Below are 21,640 nucleotides of genomic sequence, written 5' to 3' on the forward strand. Positions count from 1 at the left end.
TACCCTTTTAGAAAAAAGGGTAGCGGTTTTTTTATTTAAAAAAACGGATATATTGTCCGCTACCTTTGCTTGTAGAAAGGGTAGCGGATATTATATTAATTTTTAATTAATAAAACTCTCTACTACCCTTTCTAAAAGAAAAGGCAGCGAAAATTAGATCTGAAAATCCTAAATAAATAAATAAATAAAAACTCGTGGATCAAAAAAAAAAAAAAAACAGATCTCGCTCTCAGATCTCAGATCTCAACTCGCTCTCAGATCTCACCTCTCCTCAACGCCTCATCACAGACCTCCACCGTCGCTCCTCACCATAGACCACGACTCCGCCGTCGACACCGCCACCCACGACGCCGCTGACATCGCCTCTCTCACCACGACTCCCTCAGCCTCGATCAAACGCCGCCACCACCAAGATAAGGACTCCAACGCCTCTCTCATCAACCAACCACGACGCCGCCACCACCGTCTCCACCGCCACAGTTCTCCTCAGCCGCCGCCGCGGCTGCTTCTGCAACTTCCACCGCCAGCAGCTGGTCCGCCGAACTGTACGTGCAGGTAATTTTTTATTTTTTTTGTTAAAATTACTGACCTAATCAAACTTCCTGAAAAGGTTGAGGTATGCAGTAGATTTTGAAAGTTTTGCTTAGTGAGTCAAGGTTATAGCATGTAACTTACCACAGATTAGTTAAAGAAAATAACAAAAACTGAAAATGGAAAAGCCAACCATATGTTGAACTTGTACTAGTCCTTGTCATTCTAAACACGTGATTTGGCCCAAAACTTTGCTACTAGTCCTATAATTTCATCTGTTGTCAAAATTTTCTTGTTACAACACAAATGAGCATCATGATTATGTAAATAAATTGTGTGCAAATATCTCTGTTGATGGAATGAATAAGAAAATAGGATATATGAAAGCTGCAAAACATTTTAAAACTCAGATGATGCAGTTTTCCATAAATGATGTATCTCCTACAAGTTGCTGATTCTTGAGTTACTGCTGCTGTTTGCTAGCAAATATTCTAACTGATGCAGATGATCTAGCATTAGAAATATTTCAAGGTGAGTTGATTTACTGCTAAAAGAAATGATATTTGTCATCAGTTTTCCATGTTTAGACTTCAGTTGCTCCACCTAGGATAATTTTTGGTAACACAAAGATCTTCAGACCTTTTGTTGTTACATGGTCTATTTAGTCTATTCCCTTTTGCTTCTGCTGATGCAGAAGCAAGAAGTGCACTTTGGAGCATCATTGCAAGATTACTGATTCAAGTTCAAGAAATTGAGTTGAGTCCGTTGCAGCTACATCAGTATGTTTCAGTTATCACAAGTGAAACAGAAGTGATTGAGGAGGGAGTTCTCAATCACCAGTCAAATGACTCCAATGAAGAATGCGGGAACTCTGCTACCTTGCAAAATTAGCTGCCAGAAATGTAGTTGTATCCTTACAGGTTTATGAATGCTTTCACCCAGAGTTGAAAATTAAAAATTAACACTTTTGTGCCTTATTCCTCTTACTCTTTACCCGGTTTTTGAATGGATTCTTTCCCTTTTCCAAAACATTACTCTCCTATGTATTCTTATCTATCTTATTACACGATTTCAACTGTTTTATTATAAGAGAACTTTAATAGTTAGCATATTAATTTTTCTCATTTTCAACTTTGTAGCCACTTTTTATAATATATTTTTTGCAAATTATGTGTAGTCCTTGCTTGTAGAATAAAACTTTCTGATCAATGCCTTATTCTTCTCTAACACATGCCGTATCTCATATTATAGATTTCTCAATGCTTCACAGAATAACAATGCTCTTAGCTTTTATGATAAGATCATGGATGGTTTCTTGCGAGACCATATTTTTATACCTGTACTAATTGATTCTGATATACATAATATTAATGGTAATCATGTTATCCAGAGATGCTTACAGTATCTTACCAATGGAGACAGTAAGGTATGCTTTAGTTCTGTGCTGCAGATTGCATCATTTATTGCCTAAATAAAATAGTTTACTGTATCCCTTAGTCTTTTTGAACATAGTTATAATTTTATAATAAGAAAAGAATTGAATATTTTCATAAAAATGTCCTAGAAGATGACAGTTCATAATTATTGATGGCTTATTATATGATCAGAATTATTCCTTCGAGAATAACAAAATTAGTTCCTAGTTTGTCTTGTCTAATTCATTCCAAATTTGGCAGTTCATATTTGTTGCAGCTGCAAAGTACTGCGTTGATATTGCAACACATCAACATGGGTGTTGTGTTATTCAAAGATGCATCGCCCATGCTACTAGAGAATATCGGGAAAACCTGGTTGCAGAAATTTCTGCCAATGGACTTCTTCTAGCTCAGGATGTATTTGGGTAATAAATCACAATGGAAAAGACTCAAGACAAACCTTTTTTTTGCATAACATATAAGATTCTTTATACCAGTAGTATACATCTTAAATGCTATGGAGGGCTGAGTTCTAAATTTCTATGTATTTGCCATCAAGGGCTTGTTTAGAATATCGTGCCTCTCACCTTTTATTCTATATTTTTTACAACTATTTTGGCTCTCCTTAATGCATGATACGTCTGAACACTTCAATTTCACAGATTCATTTTCATACAACCTTTGTCCTTGATATATAAGATTATTCATCTGATGAGATCCACCCACCTTCTGAGAGTTGAGCCATCAAAGCTTCTTTTTTTTTTTTTTTTTTCATTGTTAGTCTTATAGATGCACCCATGTTCATCACTGTGACAGAGGATTATATTTTAATTTGTTAGTTCATCATTTCTGGCTTAACTAAGACTTTTTGTTTATCTGTTTCTGTGCAGAAATTATGTTGTTCAGTTCATATTGGAGCTTAAGATACCATCTGTGATATCCAAGTTAATATCTCACTTTGAGGGTAACTTTGTGCATCTCTTAACACAGAAGTTCAGCAACCATGTCGTTTAAAAATGCCTTATCGTATGCGACTATAAGGTCCAGTCAAAGATAATCCATGAACTGGTCTCTGCAACTCACTTTGAGCAGCTGCTTCAGGACCCACATGCCAATTATGTTGTTCAAACAGCTCTTCGAATTTCTGAGGTAATTATTGACCATCAATCTGCATTTTTCATTTTTATTATATTGAATTGAATGCATTATTGTTCCGACACCATTGAATCGAATGCATTATATATTCCCGCGAGAATTGAACCAACTGGACCGGGCATGTAAGCATACCATCCATTGTAACTTACTCAGCAAAAGTAAAACACATTACTCTTCTCTGATTTAGTATTTCTGAAAGATTTATAAGTATAAAATTAGAACTGTTATGTAATAAGACTTGGATATTCATCAGGTGGGCATAGCAATTGCAATAAGATACTCATTGACAATGGGAGCATTTTCAGTCACACCAAATGGACCTGAAGTTTTATTGCTTGATTACCCCAGCCATCAAAGACAACTACTCCCTCTTCTTGCAAAGACGTAAGTAGTTGTGTCTGCATTTCTCCTCATTGCCCTTTCCTTTCTACTTGTGTCACGTTTTATGTCACAATTTTGATTCTATACTTGGTTAACCGATGTTGTTAATAACTAACTAAGCCCTCGCCATACCACTGTTTTTGTTATGACTTTTTCTTGCTCTTCTAAGTGAAAATTGCTTATCAACACTGTTCTTTTGCTGCAGATATGCCATGAGCTTTGCTGCTAACTTCTTGAAAAGGATGTATGTGAAGAAGAAACCTGAAATGATCAAAACCTTACATGTTGTTTCAAGTGCCTTTAAGGCTACCTTAAGCTCGCATAATATGCGAACACTTCAGGTAGTAGCAGACATCACAGTTGTGATCAAAATGTCTTGTGGAGTCCATTTTTAACTTTTATTTTAGATTAAATATTATCTTGTGTTTATAATTTATTATTGTGATGAAAGTATTGAGATTGATTGATATAAAATATTGTATTGATAGTATTATATTGAAAGTGCATTGATAATATTGTGTTCATAATATTGTATTGATATGTAGTTTATGAATTCGGTGTACAAGATTTTTAAAATAATTGGGAATTTTAAAAATAATAAATAATTTTTTTTTTTTGTAAAAAAGTAAACCATCCTAGCCCTTTCTTCCCAGAAAGGGTAGTGGAAGATTACGAAAAAAAAAAAAGAATAATAATAATATGCCCTACCCTTCTACAGTTAGAAGGGTAGTGGATACTCAACTTTCCGCTACCCTTTAAAAGGGTAGCGGAAAGCCCAGGACTTTCTGCGACCCTAACATCCGCTACTCTTGTACAAGGGTAGCGGATAGTCATTTACAAGGGTAGCGAATGTGTATTTCTGTACTAGTGAAGGTTCACAATACAAGTGAATTCTAATCCATGGTATAACACTTACTCCGATATTATTTAAGTCATGTAATAGCCCTATTATTGGTCTAAGGCTCGTATCTTGGGCTTCAACTCTTAGCTAACATTTTATTATTATTATTATTATTATTATTATTATTATTATTATATAGATCAAAAAAGGCACCTACAATTTAATGACCTTTTATTTTATTTTTGTACTCCTCGTTTAAAACACTTATGATTACTAAGTTACATGAGGTGTTTGGTCCAATAAGAGTTTTTCTACACATACTCTCACTTTTACTCTGAAATATTATACTCCCTTAGGTATCTTCACAAGAAAAATAAAAGGGGGTGAGACTCATAATTTGAAAGTGATGGTTTTAATGAAAACGGGTCCACCATAAACCGGGTATAGGAAATACAGAACGGAATAAAAGAGCTATTATTGTTAGTGGAGCGCGAGGCCCACATAAACGCGCACAAGCCCAATGTTGCAGGCCCAGAAACAATAATACAGGAAAGTTATTCGGAGAAAAGAGAAATAAACGGATAGACAGAAACCTGAATTACATGCATAATCTTAGAATCGATCTTGGACCAATTAGGAGAGAGAGAGAAGACTCAGATCGCCAGGCTACCAGGTCTTTTGTGTTTCTTGCCCTGTCCTAAACTGACCTCAGCCCCCCCCCCCCCCCCCGCCCCTTTTATACCTTCTCAGGACTTCCGCATACCACCCACGTGTACGACATCTACAGGCCTCCAGCTCCCACCATACATGTGTCCTCCCCTCTCCGCACGTACCCCCAACTTCTCGAACAGGACCGATTTTGTCGCGCACTCTCCCGGGATCCCTGCTCCTATACGCACCGCCCTTCGTCAGCTGCCCTTCCGTGTGCAGCATGCATGCACTAGCCGCCATTCCACCCACATGCATGCATGTACGTAGTCTCCAACAACGAGCATGCAACCGCCACCTTGTACGCATGCAACCGTCATCCATACGCGCAGCCACCACCTTGCACGCATGCAACCGTCATCCATACGCGCAGCTACCACCTCGTTCGCATGCAACCGCCACCCGTACGCGCAGCCGCCACCTCGCACGTCCATGCATGCCGTAGCTGCCACCCCGCCTTGCGTGCGGCTATCCTCCGTGCACGCGGGTTACCTGCAGCCACCTTCTGCGTGTAGACCGCATGTGGCCACCCCTTACGCATGCAGGCTGACCTGCAAGCCCACCCTTCTACTCTTGGGCACCCCCCCTAGGCATATGGGCCAGGCCCAGGCCCATACCGATATATTCCATCAGAAAGTATTGGTTGAAATTATGCCACCCAAGGAGTAGAGTTAATGGAGTACAAGGGGATGTTTATCAAAATGAAAAAATGGAGGATTTTATGGGAAAACAGAAAAGAGTTAATACCATCTGAGGTCCTCCGAGTATAGTGGTTTTGCCACGTTTAGTCCTAAACTTTCAAAGTGACCATCTGTGGTCCTTTGACTTTCAAATTTAACCATTTGTGGTCCAAGTTAACCACCCATGGTCTTTCAACTATTAAATTTTAACCAACCATGGTCCTTTCAAGAGGACCAGGGCTGGTTAAATTTCAAAACTTGAAGGACCATATGTGGTTAACTTGGACCACGAATGGTTAAATTCGAAAGTCGAAGGACCACAGATGGTCAATTTGAAAGTTTAGGACTAAATGTGGCAAAACCACTATATTCGGAGGACCTCAGATGGTATTAACTCAAACAGAAAATTGGAAAAGTGAAAGAATGAAAAAAAAAAAATTGTTTACTAAAATTAATTCTTAAACTTAGCTTTCCATCTCCATTTTTTCATTTTGTATGATCTTAGAGAAAACAAAATCAGAGTTCTTTATTTGAAGAATTGGCAAATACGCGGATGAACAGTACTATGCTCAACATAACCCTGAGGTCCCTCGAATGGAGAAAGAAAATTAAAAAACTATAAATGAAAAAACATAGAAATAAAGTAAATGAACCCTAAAATTTTGCTTCTTCTAACATTTTCCGTCCAATAAACCTATCAACACTTCTACCCTATATTTTGTTTTCTATATTTTTTTAAAAAAAATCTTTTCTCTCATTTTTCTTTCCTTATTATGGATTGATGAGTGTCCCCAATTCCTCACCAAAAATTTTATTAAATTATTGGAAGAAAATATCCAATAATATAACAAGACATATCCACAGAAACCATGGCGCCATGCTAAAGGCTATCTGGTAAACAACATATCAAGCTATCCACTATAGACAAAATGAATTGATAGAGCACTATATATAGGGGCTATATATACGTCACATTTGCGCAATATATTCAACTTTTCATATGCACTTATGTATAAAAATAAATAAACAAAATAAAAAATAAAATAAAATAAAAAAAGATAAAACATGAGTGGTCTCCTTGAAATTATAACCTTGTTTGAGAGTCAGAACTAGCTATACGACAGAGACGACAGACCGAATTGCAAAAAAAAAAAAAAAAAAAAAAAGAGTAAATTGAGAGCTTTCACGAATTTTTATTTATAAAATGATCAAATTTTTTATAAATATTATATTTTTTATAAGTATTATATTTTTTATTTGTAAGTAATTTTTCAATCTCTAATGTTATATTTTAATTTAAAAATATTATATCTTTTTCATAAATAATAATCAAATAATTTATATTTAATTAATATATATTACTTTTTCTAATAAGTAATTCTCCAATCTCTAAATATTACATTTGAATTTAAAAGTATTACATTTTTCTTTAAAAATATTACATTTCCTTTATAAGTAACAATTAATTTATCTCTGATTAGTATTATATTTTCATTATAAATATTATATTTTCATACATACCCAACATGTCTCATAGATAAAGATTTATGAAACAATCTCACAAAAGAGTCTAAAAAAATATGTCGTCTTCATTTTGAAAAACCACCATATTCATTTTAGGTGTTCACCTCACAATAAAATTATTTAACAAAAAAAAACACACACACAATCAATTAATTAAAATGAACATAAATGTTCAAAGGAGTATATATAGCCCCATGATTTGATGGAGTACGATGATTACATTTGTTTAATAATGATACTAGTTTTTTTCATAATGTACTGATATTTTTAACTCAATGATAGAGGATTAGAGGTAGTATAGGTCAATAGGAATAATGGCCCCCACTACAATCAACCGTTAAACCATGAATTCAGGTCCACCTTGAATTTAAAATACACAATTTACATACTGAACGTTCACAATTCACATACTGAATAATGTTTATTATGTAAATTGTGAACATTTAATATGTGAGTTGTGTATTTTTGAACCCGAATCTACTTTGTAAGATGGACCCGGGTCTACAAAATAATTTGCCCACTACACTTCCTTGTGCGTTCAATTTCTTCCCTTTCCCTTCAACCTTCACACAGTTTTTTTAAGAATTCTATCACCAGGGCACAGAGTCAGGATTTATTGGTGCGGGGGGCCAATCACAAAAGAGAGGATTCAGCCGTCACTGCTCGTAGCTCGAGTTCACCGTGGTTGCCATCATCAACTAAGGAAACGAAAGAGAGGATTTAACTACCATTTAATTACAATATCTATACTTTTTGTTGTGGCGAGGATCAATGAATCAATCTCCAATAAAGAATAATTCATTTAAAAAATTCAAAGATTTAAAGAATAAAAAAGAAATGAAAAATTACCTATAGACTTCAGCTTGAAAATTGAAGATAAATTACATGTGTATCTGTTGTCTGCTTGTTTGGTTTGGATGGTTTGAATATAAAGCATACTCTAAATTATGTTGTGAGCACGTGCCCACCTTGCAAGGTGGGCACGGTTCCATATTCATAATTTTTATATTGTAGATTCATAAAATTTATACTTTAGATTTCAATTGTTGAACTCTGTTTTCACAAATCAGAGAACTATATGTTCATAATTTGATAACTATACAGTTTAGAAATTATGAATTTACAGTACGAAAATTATGAATCTACAGTACAGATATTATGAATGTGCAGTATAGAAATTATGAATATACTGTATTTAAATTATGAATCTACGGTTTAGAAATTACGAATCTAAAGTATAAATTTTATGAATCTACAGTATAAAAATTATGAATCTACAATATATAAATTATGAATCTACAATATATAAATTATGGATATGGAGTCGTGTTCACCTTGACACGTGCTCATAGCATAACGCACAAAATAACTATTATATACTAATAATTTTTTTATTGTCTTTTGGGAGGCCAAGCCCCTGGCTGTTGCACTATACTAATAAAAAAGCATAATTTTTTTTTTTTTTTGGGGGGGAGGGGGGTGGCCAAGGCCTCCTGGAGCTCAACGGTGGCTCCGCCACTGTCTATCACTATATATAAGCTATTTAACAATGCATTCTTTTTAAGATGACGAGAGAAACCCACAACCACTACCCAATAGTGTGCGTCTTGTGATTTTAGTCGTTAAAGATCACAATGAGATAAACTAGTTTAGCTTGCTTATAACTAATTGACTCAAACCAAGAAAGCTAAGATTGATATGAACTCGTGATATCGTGATTACAAATTTGTATCGTTAACTATCTTGGGTGAAGTTACTCCTTAATTATGCGTTCATATATGTTTCAACTCTTCACACCATGTGGAAGCTCGAGTTCTCCAAACTTCTCAAGAGTCGACAATATACCTAACTATAAGTTCACCATATGTCAATGTTAATACCTTCACCAAATTAAAGTTAGCAAGCCATAGCAACAATTAAACTTCCATAATTATTATTTGAATGTGCATTTTGGATGAAGAACGTCTTATGACACTAGTCAATAAAAGATCACAAAAAGATAGTTTTATGTGAGACAGTTTCATACAAGATTAATTGAATTGAATGTAACATAATAATTTATGTGAGACTTTCTCATTTGAGATATGTAATACATTTTAATGAAAATGTAATGTTTTTTTTTAGAGTTCATAAATTGTTTTTTTTTATAGTGTTAAATGGTTCATGTAAAACAGTCTTACACAAGACTAACTGAATATAAAGCAAATTTGTATGAAATTTTCGTCTCTATCATATCAGGAGTATAATGCTTTTTAGTAAAAGTTTTAATATAATACTTTTTATGAATTTAAAAAATATTATATTTGTGTTTAAAAGTTGTACACACTTCAGATAGAATCTAGCACAAAATTAATGGTAAATATAGTATAGTCGATGGTTGGCGAAAAGGTTTGTCATGTTTCCCAAATATGGGTTAAACCGAATGAACTTTAAAACGAGTTAATTGACTTAATTCACTCCAGTCTACAACTAGAGAGCCTGCCACTACTGGGACTAATTTATTGCCCTCCCCTATTTGGGAAAAATTTAAGATTGAGGTGACATGTTGATGTAATGTTTGACGAGATAAAGACTTTAAAGACTTCTAATAATTTAATATTTCAATAATTTCTTTTTTTAAAAAAAAATGCATTCTCTCTTTGTCAAATAATGATATATCAATTCATGTGGAGCATCCAATAGAAATTTTGTCCTAGTTTTTGAGGAAATGTAATTCTATGTGGTAGAAAAGAAGAGGAGGAGAGAGAGATTTAAGTCTAATAAATTTTTAAACTATTGCCTTTCATTTTAAATAATAAATTCAGATACTAAGACCTTGTAATAATGTATACAGATCAGGTACAAATAGATCATTAAATTATTTGGAGATAGTAATTAACATTTTTAGCAGGTTAACAACAAATTTGTTCTGATTGGAACTTATTCAAGGTCTGTGACTTAGTTAATTATTATTCCCAAATAGTTAAATAGCCTATTTATATTTTTTCCTTAATGTATATATAATTCAAGTTTCTCTAATATTTTTTAAAAAAAGTTTCTCTAATATTTAGTTAGACTTAATATATAAAATTTATATATTCAAAAATCATCAAAATACGATCAAATGAAACAAAATTTAAATGAAATAAACTTTTAATATTACATACTTTTAAATAGTAGTATTCAAAAAAATAATTAACATATTTTATTAACTAATAATCAATTTAATATTACACAAAATTAAATTATAAAAATCATTACAAAAACTTAGGTCTAAGAACTAAGGAGAGGGTGAAATCTTACTATCTCAGAGGTTCTCTATATATATAAAATTATACACACACATATATACACAGTTACACAGAATTGAAGCATGTAGTACTGTAACAAAAGATAGATTTGATCAGTGTATAGTATAGTATAGTGGTAGACAAGGCAGAAGGTGATCTATACAAAGTCACCCACACTTTTTCATTATTCATCACCAAATTAATTAAACATTATTTATTAAAATATATATATATATATATATATATATATATATATATATATATATATATATATATATATTACAAAAAAAAAAAAAATCAGCAAAAAGACATGAAAGCTGATCTGCAAATCTACTAGGTAGGGTTTGTAGCCAAAATGATATGATAATTTGGAATACAGAATTTGAAAATGTCACATTAACTATTACAACTGCTACTACTAAAGAGACAAGTTCAAATATAATCGCACAGCTTATTGTGATAACAATAAATTCTACCTTAGATCTGGTGGTGTTTGCGGCGGCGACGGCTGCTGAGGTGGCGGCGGCGGTGGCTTCTTCCGCTTCTTCTTCTCGTAGCTTATTCCCCGAGCCTTGGACTGGGTGTCCCGGACTTCGCGGAGGTAAAGGCGAACGGCTCGGGAGCCGAAGGGGTTGGCTTCCGGCTTCCCTCCATTTTCCTCGTACGCGGCGCGGAGGCGGCCGATGAGGGCGTCCAGGCTGCCCCAGGCTTGCCGGAGCGGGCAGGGGCAGGGAGCCGGCGGGTTCGGGTGGCCAAAGAAGGGGCACAGGATGGTGTGAACCTTAGTCTTTCCGAACTGGTCGAGGTAGCGGAGGAATTCTAGGACGTGGGCTCCACTGCAGCGCGAGAGTGAGAGCGGCGGCCGGTGGTTGCGGAGGTACTGCCCGAACGTGTTCCAGTCCCGCCGCTTCTGGTTCTCGTATCGGCTTAAGGTTGCCGGCGGCGGCGGGGCCGTAGCCGGAGATGACGTGGCGGAGGAGGGAATCATCATCATCATCGTTGAGTTTGTGCCGATGAAGGGAACAACGTTTGCTGAATCCATCATATCAAACGTTTTTTAATCTGTCCTTTTTGCACCTCTTTCAATTCTTACTGTGTTCTTAGTTTTAGCTAAGAAAGAAAAGAAACACACTAGTGAAGAAGAGTGGAGTTCATGATTAAGGTTTGTTTGGGGAAGATGAAAAAAATACACAAGTTAAGGTATGGAGATCGAGATTGAGAGAGAGAGGGGGTCAAGGCTCAAGTACTTCTACCTTTCATAGCTTAAAGAGAGTGTTTGATCAATCATAGAAAATCTTGAGCGGTGATTGGTTCACCGAATGTTATATTACTTCACGAATATTATATTATTATTAAGAATGTTAGATTTTTTTGTTGAGTATGTAATATAAATCTGAATATGTTTGATTGAGAGAGTTATTTATTTATTTATTTTTAATGTTATGATGATTTGTTAATCTATTTTTATGTATATTAATAAAATTAAAATTAAAATAAATAAGACAATTGGTAAAATATATAAGTAATGGTTTAAAATTAATTAACTAAAAGTTTGAATAATAATTAATTAAGAAAATGGATTAAAATGACAAAATTAACAATAAAATAAGGAAATGTGAGAATATCTAAGAAATGGGATGGTATCTTATATTCTCTTGCAATAGCTAAAAATCTTATCTAGAGATTATATTACATTTCTGGTAAAAATGATATAACTTGAATCAAGACCTTGATTATCCTATATAATCTGAACCAAACATCCCGAAAGAGGTTTCATGATTTTTGCCTTGTTTGGTTACGTTGGATGGCTTTTATGTAATATATATATATATATATATATATATATATATATATATATATATATATATATGTAATACGGAGTAGCTAGAAAGAGCAATGCAAGTTGCCTTTGTTTTATCTCTCTAGACTCTAGGTTCATCATTTGTGTTTGTTAAATTATTTTATTATTCCGTATTTCAGAGTGAAAAAAAAAATCTCCTACATACATTTTTTTTTAATTTTAATTGAGCTTTATATACAAAAGTATTAAGTAATTTATTTCTTTAATTTTAACTAAATAGAGTTTATTCGGCAATACTAAAGTAATGTATATTAAATAATTAAATTATAAACAATTTGAATCAATCTTTATTAATTGCATTTGATAAATAAAATAAGATGAAAGAAATATACGTTTTTGTCTTATTTTATTTGTGTTATTTACTATACATGCAAAAAACAATACAAAATAATAGTCTCTATTTCCTCTTTTGTTTGTTACATATACTATTTATTGGTTGAATTATTTCTTATTTTGTTCTTTAACAATTCTTTTATAATGTTTATATTCAACTTTTGTTATTTAATAGAATTTTAATATAGTTTTAAATATATAATTTTATTTACAAACATTATACTAAATAGTACTCCGTATAACATAACAGGTTGAAATAGTTGATGATAAGTGAGCTACTAATACAACTGCAAGGTCAAAGTATTAATTATATTATTGTTTGTTTGTACTATGTTAAAAAATTATGAGTTAATTCTTCCCAGAATAAGAATCACACTTATTAAATTTGGATTACTCTCACAATGATAGAGATACCAAATATTATACGTAAAAAGTATATATATAGTAAAATTTAAATTATAAATAATTATATGTTTCATGCAACCATATTGAGGGAGTTGGAGTATTTTCCCCAAGGAAAACATGTAAATATGTAAATATGAAATTCTGAGCTAGCTAGTTATATATAAAAGATTGATATTGTATGTCTTTTTATTTTATATTTTATATTTTATTTTTATTACGTGACATGCTCTAATTGATCGATTTATAAATAAAATGATATTTACTAATAAAAATTTTAATATTTTTCTTTTACAAAATATAAGATTTGATTCTTATATGAAGAGATATAAAATTAATATTTTATTCTTTGTGACGTAAAAAATTTATAGTCATTACTTTAAGATGGATAATATATAAACTCTACTCTTGTATAATAGTCTACAAATGATATAAAAAATGTAAATTTTACTACGAAGGCCTTGCACGACAAGCTCGATCGAGAAGATATAAAATTAATTTTATTATCATATATTAGTGTTTTGTACGTATTCCGGATAGCGATAGATATGGATACGATAGGTAGACAGATGGAGACACCAAAAAGTTTTGCCTATCTAAATTCAATTACGTAGTCTAAAGGGGAAATAATTTTTTTTTATTGAAAAAAAACAGCGCGAATAAATATGATTTTGTGTCCTCGAAAATCCACCTTTAGCATATTACTTTACTTTTTGAGTAGGTTTGATTTAGGTTGTCCCTAAAATTAAGGTTACTTACAAAATGTGATCTATTTTCGTTTGATTTAAATTGTCTCTAAAAATATGAGTTTCCATACAAAATTCTTAGTATCTTTCATATCTTGTCGTTTTCTTTCCTCTCATGTAAATAACATTTTCAAATGGCACTTTTTCCCCCTATGTTGTTTGCTTATAGCACATTTTCCCCCTATGTTATTTATGTAGTCACTTTATCCCCCTCAATTATTTCTAAAGTGGCTATTTCTCCCCCTCTCCGTTAACTAAATGTTTAGACTGTTAAATGTAAGGGTAAAAATGGTATTTCATTTTTTCTTTTTAATAAAAATGGAGGGATTAACTGGTATTTCACTTCCTTCTCTTAGAAATTCATATTGCATTAATTAAAATGTACTCCATAATCCATTCTTTCATCCGTCCACAGATCCCTGGAATTCTGGAAACATAAGCAAATAATTATTAAATTAAATAAACAAATAAGCAAAAGGAATAGCACAAATTCCAGGAAACATAAACAAACAATATTAAATTAAATAAACAAATAAGCAAAAGATAGCACAAATCTATGAAAACATAAACAAACAACTATTAAACTAAATAAACAAATGATAGCACATATATCAGAGTAAGGATTAATAGGAAAATAATGATATAGCAGACAATGATCCTTCAGGCATGTTTTAATTAAGGGGATATGAGGAATGATCAATACTCGTACCGGGCCAAATGCAAGATGGGTGCCCGCCTCGCCGGTTACAGCAACAGGTATGAAGATAATTCAATCTTTAATTTCTTATAATAATATAATCAAATACAAATGCTATAAAGATACAAGGTTTCAAGAAAAATTTACAATTTAGAGTTTTATCCAATCCAAGCACCCTCCTGCTACTCATGGTTGCGTTAATTTTTTCCGATTGCTTCAAGATGGGGTGTTCTTTCCTAGATTATAGAGAGTTAGGGTTAGGCAGTGTATGTGGAGTAATGTTTTGTTGGAGAAACTAAGGAAAATGAGTGAAATACCGGTGAACGTAGCCCTCCATCTTTATCACAAAAAAAAAAAAAAGAATAAAGAATAAAGAATAAAGAAAAAGTGAAATATCATTTTTACCATCACTTTTAACAGTCCAAACACTTAGTTAACGGAGATGGGGAGAAATAGTCACTTTAGAAACAATTGAGGGGAATAAAGTGGCTACATAAATAACACAGGGGGGAAATGTGGTATAAGTAAACAACATAGGGGGAAAAAGTGCCATTTTCCCTTTTCTTTTCTCCTAATTTCCACCGATCCAAATTAGGGGTGACAATGGGGCGGGGTGGGTGCGGGGATATATCCCCTGCACTCGCACCCACACTCGCATTCTTAATCCACTCTCTGCATTCGCACCCGTACTTGCGTGGATAATAAAATTCCTACTCTATATCCGCTCCAGTGGGGATTTTGCGAGTGCGGGTAATATCCAACCCACAACTCTAATTATTAATATTACACTTAAATTTAATAAAAAAATTTATACTACAATTCTAATTATCACATGGATTTTTTATAAGTTTGAACATAACTCTAAAATTTAATAAGAGAGAATCGAGTTAATCCTTAATTGGAACTAAAATTGTGTTGGTAGTATAAATTGTATTAAGTGTTTACTCATTATGTTATTTGTGTTGTTCATATTCAATTTTCATTAAAAAAAATTAAGAAGTTTAATTCATTATGCATTTTTAATTATAAAATATAATAAACTTATATAATAAATAATTACTAATAACAATATATATAAGTGAGGGTGCGGGGCGGGGATACCTCTCCCCGCACCCGCCCCCATACCCGCGCGGGTATACAAAATTCTCCCCATATCCGCACCCATTACTCAAATTATGCGGGTATTTTAAAATCCGTAGGGAAGGGGATACGGGAAACGGTTCAGGCAACACTCGTGCCAGCCGAGCGGGAACGGTCTCATCAAGACCGCTAACCGGCAACAAAATGTTTTCCGTGAGGTCGGCGGCTTAGCTCCTCGCTCCAGCTCCCCAGCGGTTTTCATACGACTCTTACGTTGAACACGTCAGACACCGACACCAGGACAGAGGCTGCCTCTACGCTTGGTCGGTATGAGTAGAATTGTCATCCCTAATCCAAATGGAGCCCAACATTAATAATAATAATAATAATAATAATAATAATAATAATAATAATAATAATAATAATAATAATAATAATAATAATAATAATAATAATAAAACTAGGAGATATCAAATCAAGAAACTATTGTTGTAGGAAGAAGAAGAAACTATTGTTGTAAAACATATGGTTGTATGTACTTGCATTCTGTAATATTGTGAGATACAACAAAAATACAGAAAAATAAGGGAATAAAAATTAGATCATTATATTTGAGTATTTGACATCTTCAGATGTGTATTCATTTTCAAGCCTTTAATCTCCCTTTACAAGCAATATGGATACCCCCGAGACCTATGAGATACAAGAATATATATATATATATATATATATATATATATATATATATATATATATATATATATAGAAATCTCGGGTTGCTCTGCTAAGAATTTCACTTGTTAAGTTGTCTAAACGAGAACTTTATCTAAAGATATATTCTATCTCAAAGTGTTTACTGCAGATTACACATGAAAATATGACAGTGATGAAATAAACTTTTCATCTCTCAAACTTTTATCAGTGTAAAATCTTTCATCTCAAACCTCTCTTAGAGTACTTATCTAACTCTTCTCAGATCTCTTCCAGATTACTTTCTGGTCTGAGACTCTCTCACACAATCTCAAGAATGGATGTACATACATTATATATATATATATATATATATATATATATATATATATATATATATATATATATATATATATATATATAAAAGACGAATCAGTTGAGAACCACATGCCCAGGAGAGAACTGAGAACCAATCGCAATCATTCACGTGTCCAGATCTAACGGATCAGAAACACTATTTAAAAAAAAAAAAAACAATGACATTTTCCTAAATATTTGAACTTTGAAGTTCAAGTAAATTGTGTTAAAAGTGCAAATAACAGTTTCATATAGTGAATCTTTTTTTTTTTTTTTTTTTTTTTTTGAATGCTACTAGCTCTATTACATTGTAGTTTCATATAGTGAATCTAAGTGCAAGTAAATTTTAATAAAAGTGCAACAAATAATGTACAATGAGCATCAATATTAAGTGCACCTAACATTATTTAGTTGCACCTAACATTATTTAGTTGCACCAAACGTTATCAGTGAGTGCACCAATGTGAAAGACGTTATCATTAGGTGCACCAATGTTAAAAAAAAAGGTAAATTACTTGTACTATTAAGTGAAAATTGTTCACTTTTAAGTGATTTTACTTGCACTTTTTACTTACACACTTGCACTAGTTACTTGCACTTTTAAGTAATTTTAACACATGTTATTTGTACCCAAATTTGAATTATTTATGAAAATGTCACCACGTCTTTTAAAAAAAAAATACATTTGATCCGTTAAATCTGAACACATGGACGATTGCGATTGATTCTCAATTCTTTCTGGGCATCCCTATATAGAAGAATTACAACTTGTGTAAACAGTCATGGATACAGAAATATCAATGAATGGGAGCAAATAAAAGTTTAAACAGCTTCGAAACATGGTAAAAATAATTGTCACAATGTTAATTGATATTATGCTAAGTTAATGTATTTGGAAATTAGATTCTCCAAATTTAAATGTAATTTTCGTTTTTAGAAAGACAGTAAAGGCCAAACTAGATTAAAATCAAAACAAATTTCACATACTAAACCAATCAATCCGAAGACACATAAAAGCGAGAGTTAACTCGCCCGGAAGAGATGTTTTGGCTGAAAGTTTAACCAAATGGAAGAAGTGCTAGCACAAACATATAGCTTATACAAAAAATCTTGCACAAAAAGAAATAAGAAGATTCATCTTAGCAGAAAAGTCAAACTTGTGACAACAATGGGAAAATGTTCCTGCTATAAAAAAGGTTGACTCTAGGAGAAGATTTTTTTATATGAAGATGTTCACTTTTAAAAGAGGTTTTTAATCAAAAGTTTACTCTTGAAAGAGATTTTCTCTTGAAGAGTTTATTTGATAGAAAATGTTTAATTTTAATTATTTCATAAAAAGGTTTAAGGATAAGATCATGCATAACAAATTAAACATAAGAGACTTAATTTTAAGAGAAGATTCAAATACTCATAAGAGTTAAGTCAACAAAAGATATGATCAAACATAAAAGTAAACAAAATGGATATTTTAATAGAAGACTTTACAAAGCATTAAGAGATTCTAAGCAAAAGAGTTAAATAAACAAAAAAAGATGTTTTTATAAAGACTATACGAAGTAGAATATGTTATAAAACAAAAGAGTTAAAACATTATAAGAGGTTATAAGTCGAGATTGAAAGAAAAGGTTTGATGACTAGTGGAGTGAAGTATTAGAGGATCAGAGACAAATAAGGTATATTGGTAATTGCTTCCATAGCATAGTGGTAGTGTGCTTGCTTCGTAAGTAAAAGGTTGCGAGTTTGATCCTCGTTGGGAGCTATTAAAAAGTACTTTTAGTGGTTCAAAAATCTCCATTCCCTTCTCCTCCTATACTCCAAGTCAAGAACAATAGAGAAGCTATTAAAAAGTATTTTTAGTGGTTCAAAAATCTCCATTCCACTCTCCTCCTATACTCCAAGTCACAATAGACCTCAAAACCAGCTACAGTCAACTACAACATATGTAGACCTCAAAACCAGCTACAACATATTTAGAATGGAACAATAGACCTCAAAGTCAACTACAACATATGTAGACCTCAAAACCAGCTACAACATATTTAGAATGGAACAATAGACCTCAAAGTCAGCTACAACATATGTAGAAAAATACATGAACCTTGGAGAATGTCTACTGATAAAAACCTCAAATTTACATGAGAATGGAACAATAGACCTCAAAGTCAGCTACAACATATGTAGAAAAATACATGAACCTTGGAAAATGTCTACCGATAAAAACCTCAAATTTACTGAAAAAAGAGTTGTTGGTCTTAAATATCAAGAACGGTACAGTCTAAAACATCCCGATAACATGACAAAAAAAGTTAAAAAGTAAAACACATTTACCTACCCAAAAAAAAAAAAAAAAAAAAAAAACTTGCATGCAAAAAGAACTTTGCAACGGATTTTAAGGGATAGATGATAGGCTTTTAGGCACAACTGCTTATCTACTATGAGCGCCAGCGTTGAAGATTTTCAAATCTTTTTAAAGAACCATGTTGGTAAGTTATAAAAGAGCAACCTTGAAGCTTAGAGAACAACTTTTGCATTCTTGAATATCCAGCTTTCTATATATAGAGAGATAAACATAAGCTTTTAAACTAGATCCACTATTCAAAGCTTTAACTCCAATTATCTAGATTCAACGCATCTAGCATCAACGTTCGAAACATTCATCCGTGAAGTGTTGAAAGTTAATCCTTGTAGTGACAAAGCTAGATAGTGAAGAACAACATCTTGAAGATGAAGTTGTTTGAAGGACTATCCTCGGAGTTTGAACTAGTGACAATAGGACTTGGAGATTGATCCTTGTGAAGGCGTTTAAAAATACAAATTTTCATAGCTCCCAGCGAAGATCGAACTCACGACCTTTTACTTACAAAGCAAACGCACTACCACTGTGCTATGGAAGCAATTACCAATATACCTTATTTGTCTCTGATCCTCTAATGCTTCACTCCACTAATTATCAAACCTTTTCTTTGGATCTCGACTTATAACCTCTTGTAATGTTTTAACTCTTTTGTTTTATAACATATTCTACTTCGTATAGTCTTTTATAAAAAAACATATATTTTGTTTGTTTAACTCTTCTGCTTAGAATCTTTTATTGCTTTGTAAAGTCTTCTATTATAATATCTCTTTTGTTTACTTTTATGTTTGATCATATCTTTTGTTGACTTAACTCTTATGAGTATTTGAATCTTCTTTTAAAAGTAAGTCTCTTATGTTTAATGTGTTATGCATGATCTTATTCTTAAACTTTTTGTGAAATAAAATTAAACCTTTTCTATCAAATAAACTCTTCAAGAGAAAATCTCTTTCGAGAGTAAGACCAAAACACACTTTAGAAGTAAATATACCAACATATAATTTAAATATTTTCATGTTGTCCCATAACATTTAAGTATTGATATAATATTCATAAATATTTTTTTAAAACTTTTTTTTGAATGCTACTAGCTCTATTAGATTGTAGTATCTGTTCATATACTTTCTCAACCTATTGAAACACAAAGAGCTAATAACGCCTCCACTTAGGCTCAAACTTACAACCTTCCAAATGGAAGTCCAACCCGGGTACCATTGGACCACATAGTCCTGGTATTTTTTTAAAACTTATTTTAAGTTTTTCTAAAATAATTTGAATATAAGGACATACTTGAAATTTTGTGACTACCTAGCTAAACAATTATTTTAAAATAAATTTCATTTTAAAGTATTTTTCTATAAATTGACCATAAAATATATTTCATACCAATTAAAAATAATTTAAATATTTATTACCACCCATTACACATTATAAACCTCATAAATTAATACATATAAATATAATTACTAAATTACTCGAATAAAAATTTTGATATCATTCATAAGTTAACCTACACTATACATTTCACAACTGACATGAAAAAATTACAAATAAAGTTCAGTCATAAATCATAAACACAATTAGAATAAAGAACAAATCTCACAATTACATTTTTAATACTAACAAAAGGAAAATATAACTGGAGTGTGTGTAGAATTAGGATCATATAAGAAGAATGCTTCCTATAAAAATGTGGGTTAATCTCATTCGTCCATATGAATTGATCAACAACTAGAAAACAATGGAAACAAAATGCATGAGCAATTTCATAAATATTACAAACTTTTCAAAGTTTTAAAAAATGAGTTGTCATTTTTATAATTATTACAAACTTTGACGGGGCGTTTGGTTGGAGAGAATTACAATTCCATTCCCACTTAATTCCTACATAATTCAAAGGCAAGCAAATTCCTTTGTTTGGTTGGAGGAAATTGCAATTCCAATGAATTGAAATTCTCTCATTTTCATGGAATTAGAATCTCATGCCCCCTTGGTATTTAAATTCTCTGGATTTTAGGATGAACAAAAATAACTTTGAGAGAAAATTATCCCTTTCTTTTTTAAACCTAAAATTGATGTTTGACCTCTCTCTTTCGATTATAGCGTGTCTTCTTCTTCTACTCTCAACATAGAACATCAATCGGTAGGCCAACCTCAATGAAATATGTTTTCTCCAAACTCCCCCCTTATCTATTTTATTATTTTCGTTATGCAATTCTAGAGTTTATTTATAGCGTATTACATAAATTTTCAAAATCAAAATTTGAATTTGGTCATTTAGGATTTATAATAATAATAATAATAATAATAATAATAATAATAATAATAATAATAATAATAATAATAATAATAATAATAATAATGGGCATTTTGGACCTTATACTACTTATTATCTTTCAATAATTCTCATGTATACCAAACGTTGAAATTTAAATTTCCAATAATAATTATATTCTTCAAACCAAACACTAGAACTTAAATTACCACTTTATTCCCACATTATTCATCTTTCATGGAATTGCAATTTCTTTTCCACCTAATTCTCTTGCTCCAACCAAACGCCTCCTAACAAGATTGTACGGAGTAATATTTATGAAATTACTCCTGCATTTCTTTT

General features: G+C 32.1%; 2 protein-coding genes and 2 non-coding genes across 9 annotated transcripts; 2 read left to right on the plus strand and 2 right to left on the minus strand.

The window, feature by feature from the left end:
- The first annotated feature begins 462 nt into the window (after window positions 1-462).
- Window positions 463-3,986, plus strand: LOC109176090 (putative pumilio homolog 7, chloroplastic). 6 transcript variants are annotated; one of them, XR_002053343.1, is made up of 7 exons: window positions 463-555; window positions 942-1,062; window positions 1,226-1,451; window positions 2,208-2,371; window positions 2,837-3,095; window positions 3,355-3,485; window positions 3,688-3,986. XR_002053343.1 is itself a non-coding variant. In XM_019325517.1 (7 exons), exons 2-5 carry the CDS (start codon window positions 1,392-1,394, stop codon window positions 2,958-2,960), a joined length of 384 nt encoding a protein of 127 aa, XP_019181062.1. In that variant the 5' UTR covers window positions 469-555; window positions 1,226-1,391; the 3' UTR covers window positions 2,961-3,095; window positions 3,355-3,485; window positions 3,688-3,983. The 6 variants fall into 6 exon arrangements, 3 of the variants coding, with proteins under 3 accessions (XP_019181062.1, XP_019181061.1, XP_019181060.1); XM_019325517.1 differs by lacking the exon at window positions 942-1,062 and adding an exon at window positions 1,922-1,957 and having other exon boundaries at window positions 469-555; window positions 3,688-3,983; XM_019325516.1 differs by lacking the exon at window positions 463-555 and adding an exon at window positions 1,922-1,957 and having other exon boundaries at window positions 581-1,062; window positions 3,688-3,983.
- Window positions 3,987-10,822: 6,836 nt separating this feature from the next.
- LOC109175502 (protein LIGHT-DEPENDENT SHORT HYPOCOTYLS 4-like) lies at window positions 10,823-11,796 on the minus strand. The gene has a single exon (XM_019324767.1). The coding sequence runs from the start codon at window positions 11,547-11,549 to the stop codon at window positions 10,977-10,979; it is 573 nt and encodes a 190-aa protein (XP_019180312.1). The 5' UTR covers window positions 11,550-11,796; the 3' UTR covers window positions 10,823-10,976.
- A 6,561-nt stretch (window positions 11,797-18,357) lies between these two features.
- Window positions 18,358-18,429, plus strand: TRNAT-CGU. Its single transcript has one exon. It is a non-coding gene; the product is annotated as a tRNA-Thr (tRNA).
- A 1,063-nt stretch (window positions 18,430-19,492) lies between these two features.
- TRNAT-UGU lies at window positions 19,493-19,564 on the minus strand. The gene has a single exon. It is a non-coding gene; the product is annotated as a tRNA-Thr (tRNA).
- Window positions 19,565-21,640: the final 2,076 nt, after the last annotated feature.

This window comes from Ipomoea nil, unplaced genomic scaffold, assembly GCF_001879475.1.
Source record: "Ipomoea nil cultivar Tokyo-kokei standard unplaced genomic scaffold, Asagao_1.1 scaffold0688, whole genome shotgun sequence".
NCBI classification, from domain to species: domain Eukaryota; kingdom Viridiplantae; phylum Streptophyta; class Magnoliopsida; order Solanales; family Convolvulaceae; genus Ipomoea; species Ipomoea nil.

What these genes read in the sequence shown, in the direction of transcription:
- LOC109175502 (XM_019324767.1), bottom strand. Translation starts at nt 11,549, where the DNA reads ATGATGGATTCAGCAAACGTTGTTCCCTTCATCGGCACAAACTCAACG.
- LOC109176090 (XM_019325515.1), top strand. Translation starts at nt 1,835, where the DNA reads ATGGATGGTTTCTTGCGAGACCATATTTTTATACCTGTACTAATTGAT. An exon ending in TTACCAATGGAGACAGTAAG is followed by an intron (nt 1,958 to 2,207) that starts GTATGCTTTAGT and finishes CAAATTTGGCAG; the next exon opens with TTCATATTTGTTGCAGCTGC. An exon ending in CTAGCTCAGGATGTATTTGG is followed by an intron (nt 2,372 to 2,836) that starts GTAATAAATCAC and finishes GTTTCTGTGCAG; the next exon opens with AAATTATGTTGTTCAGTTCA.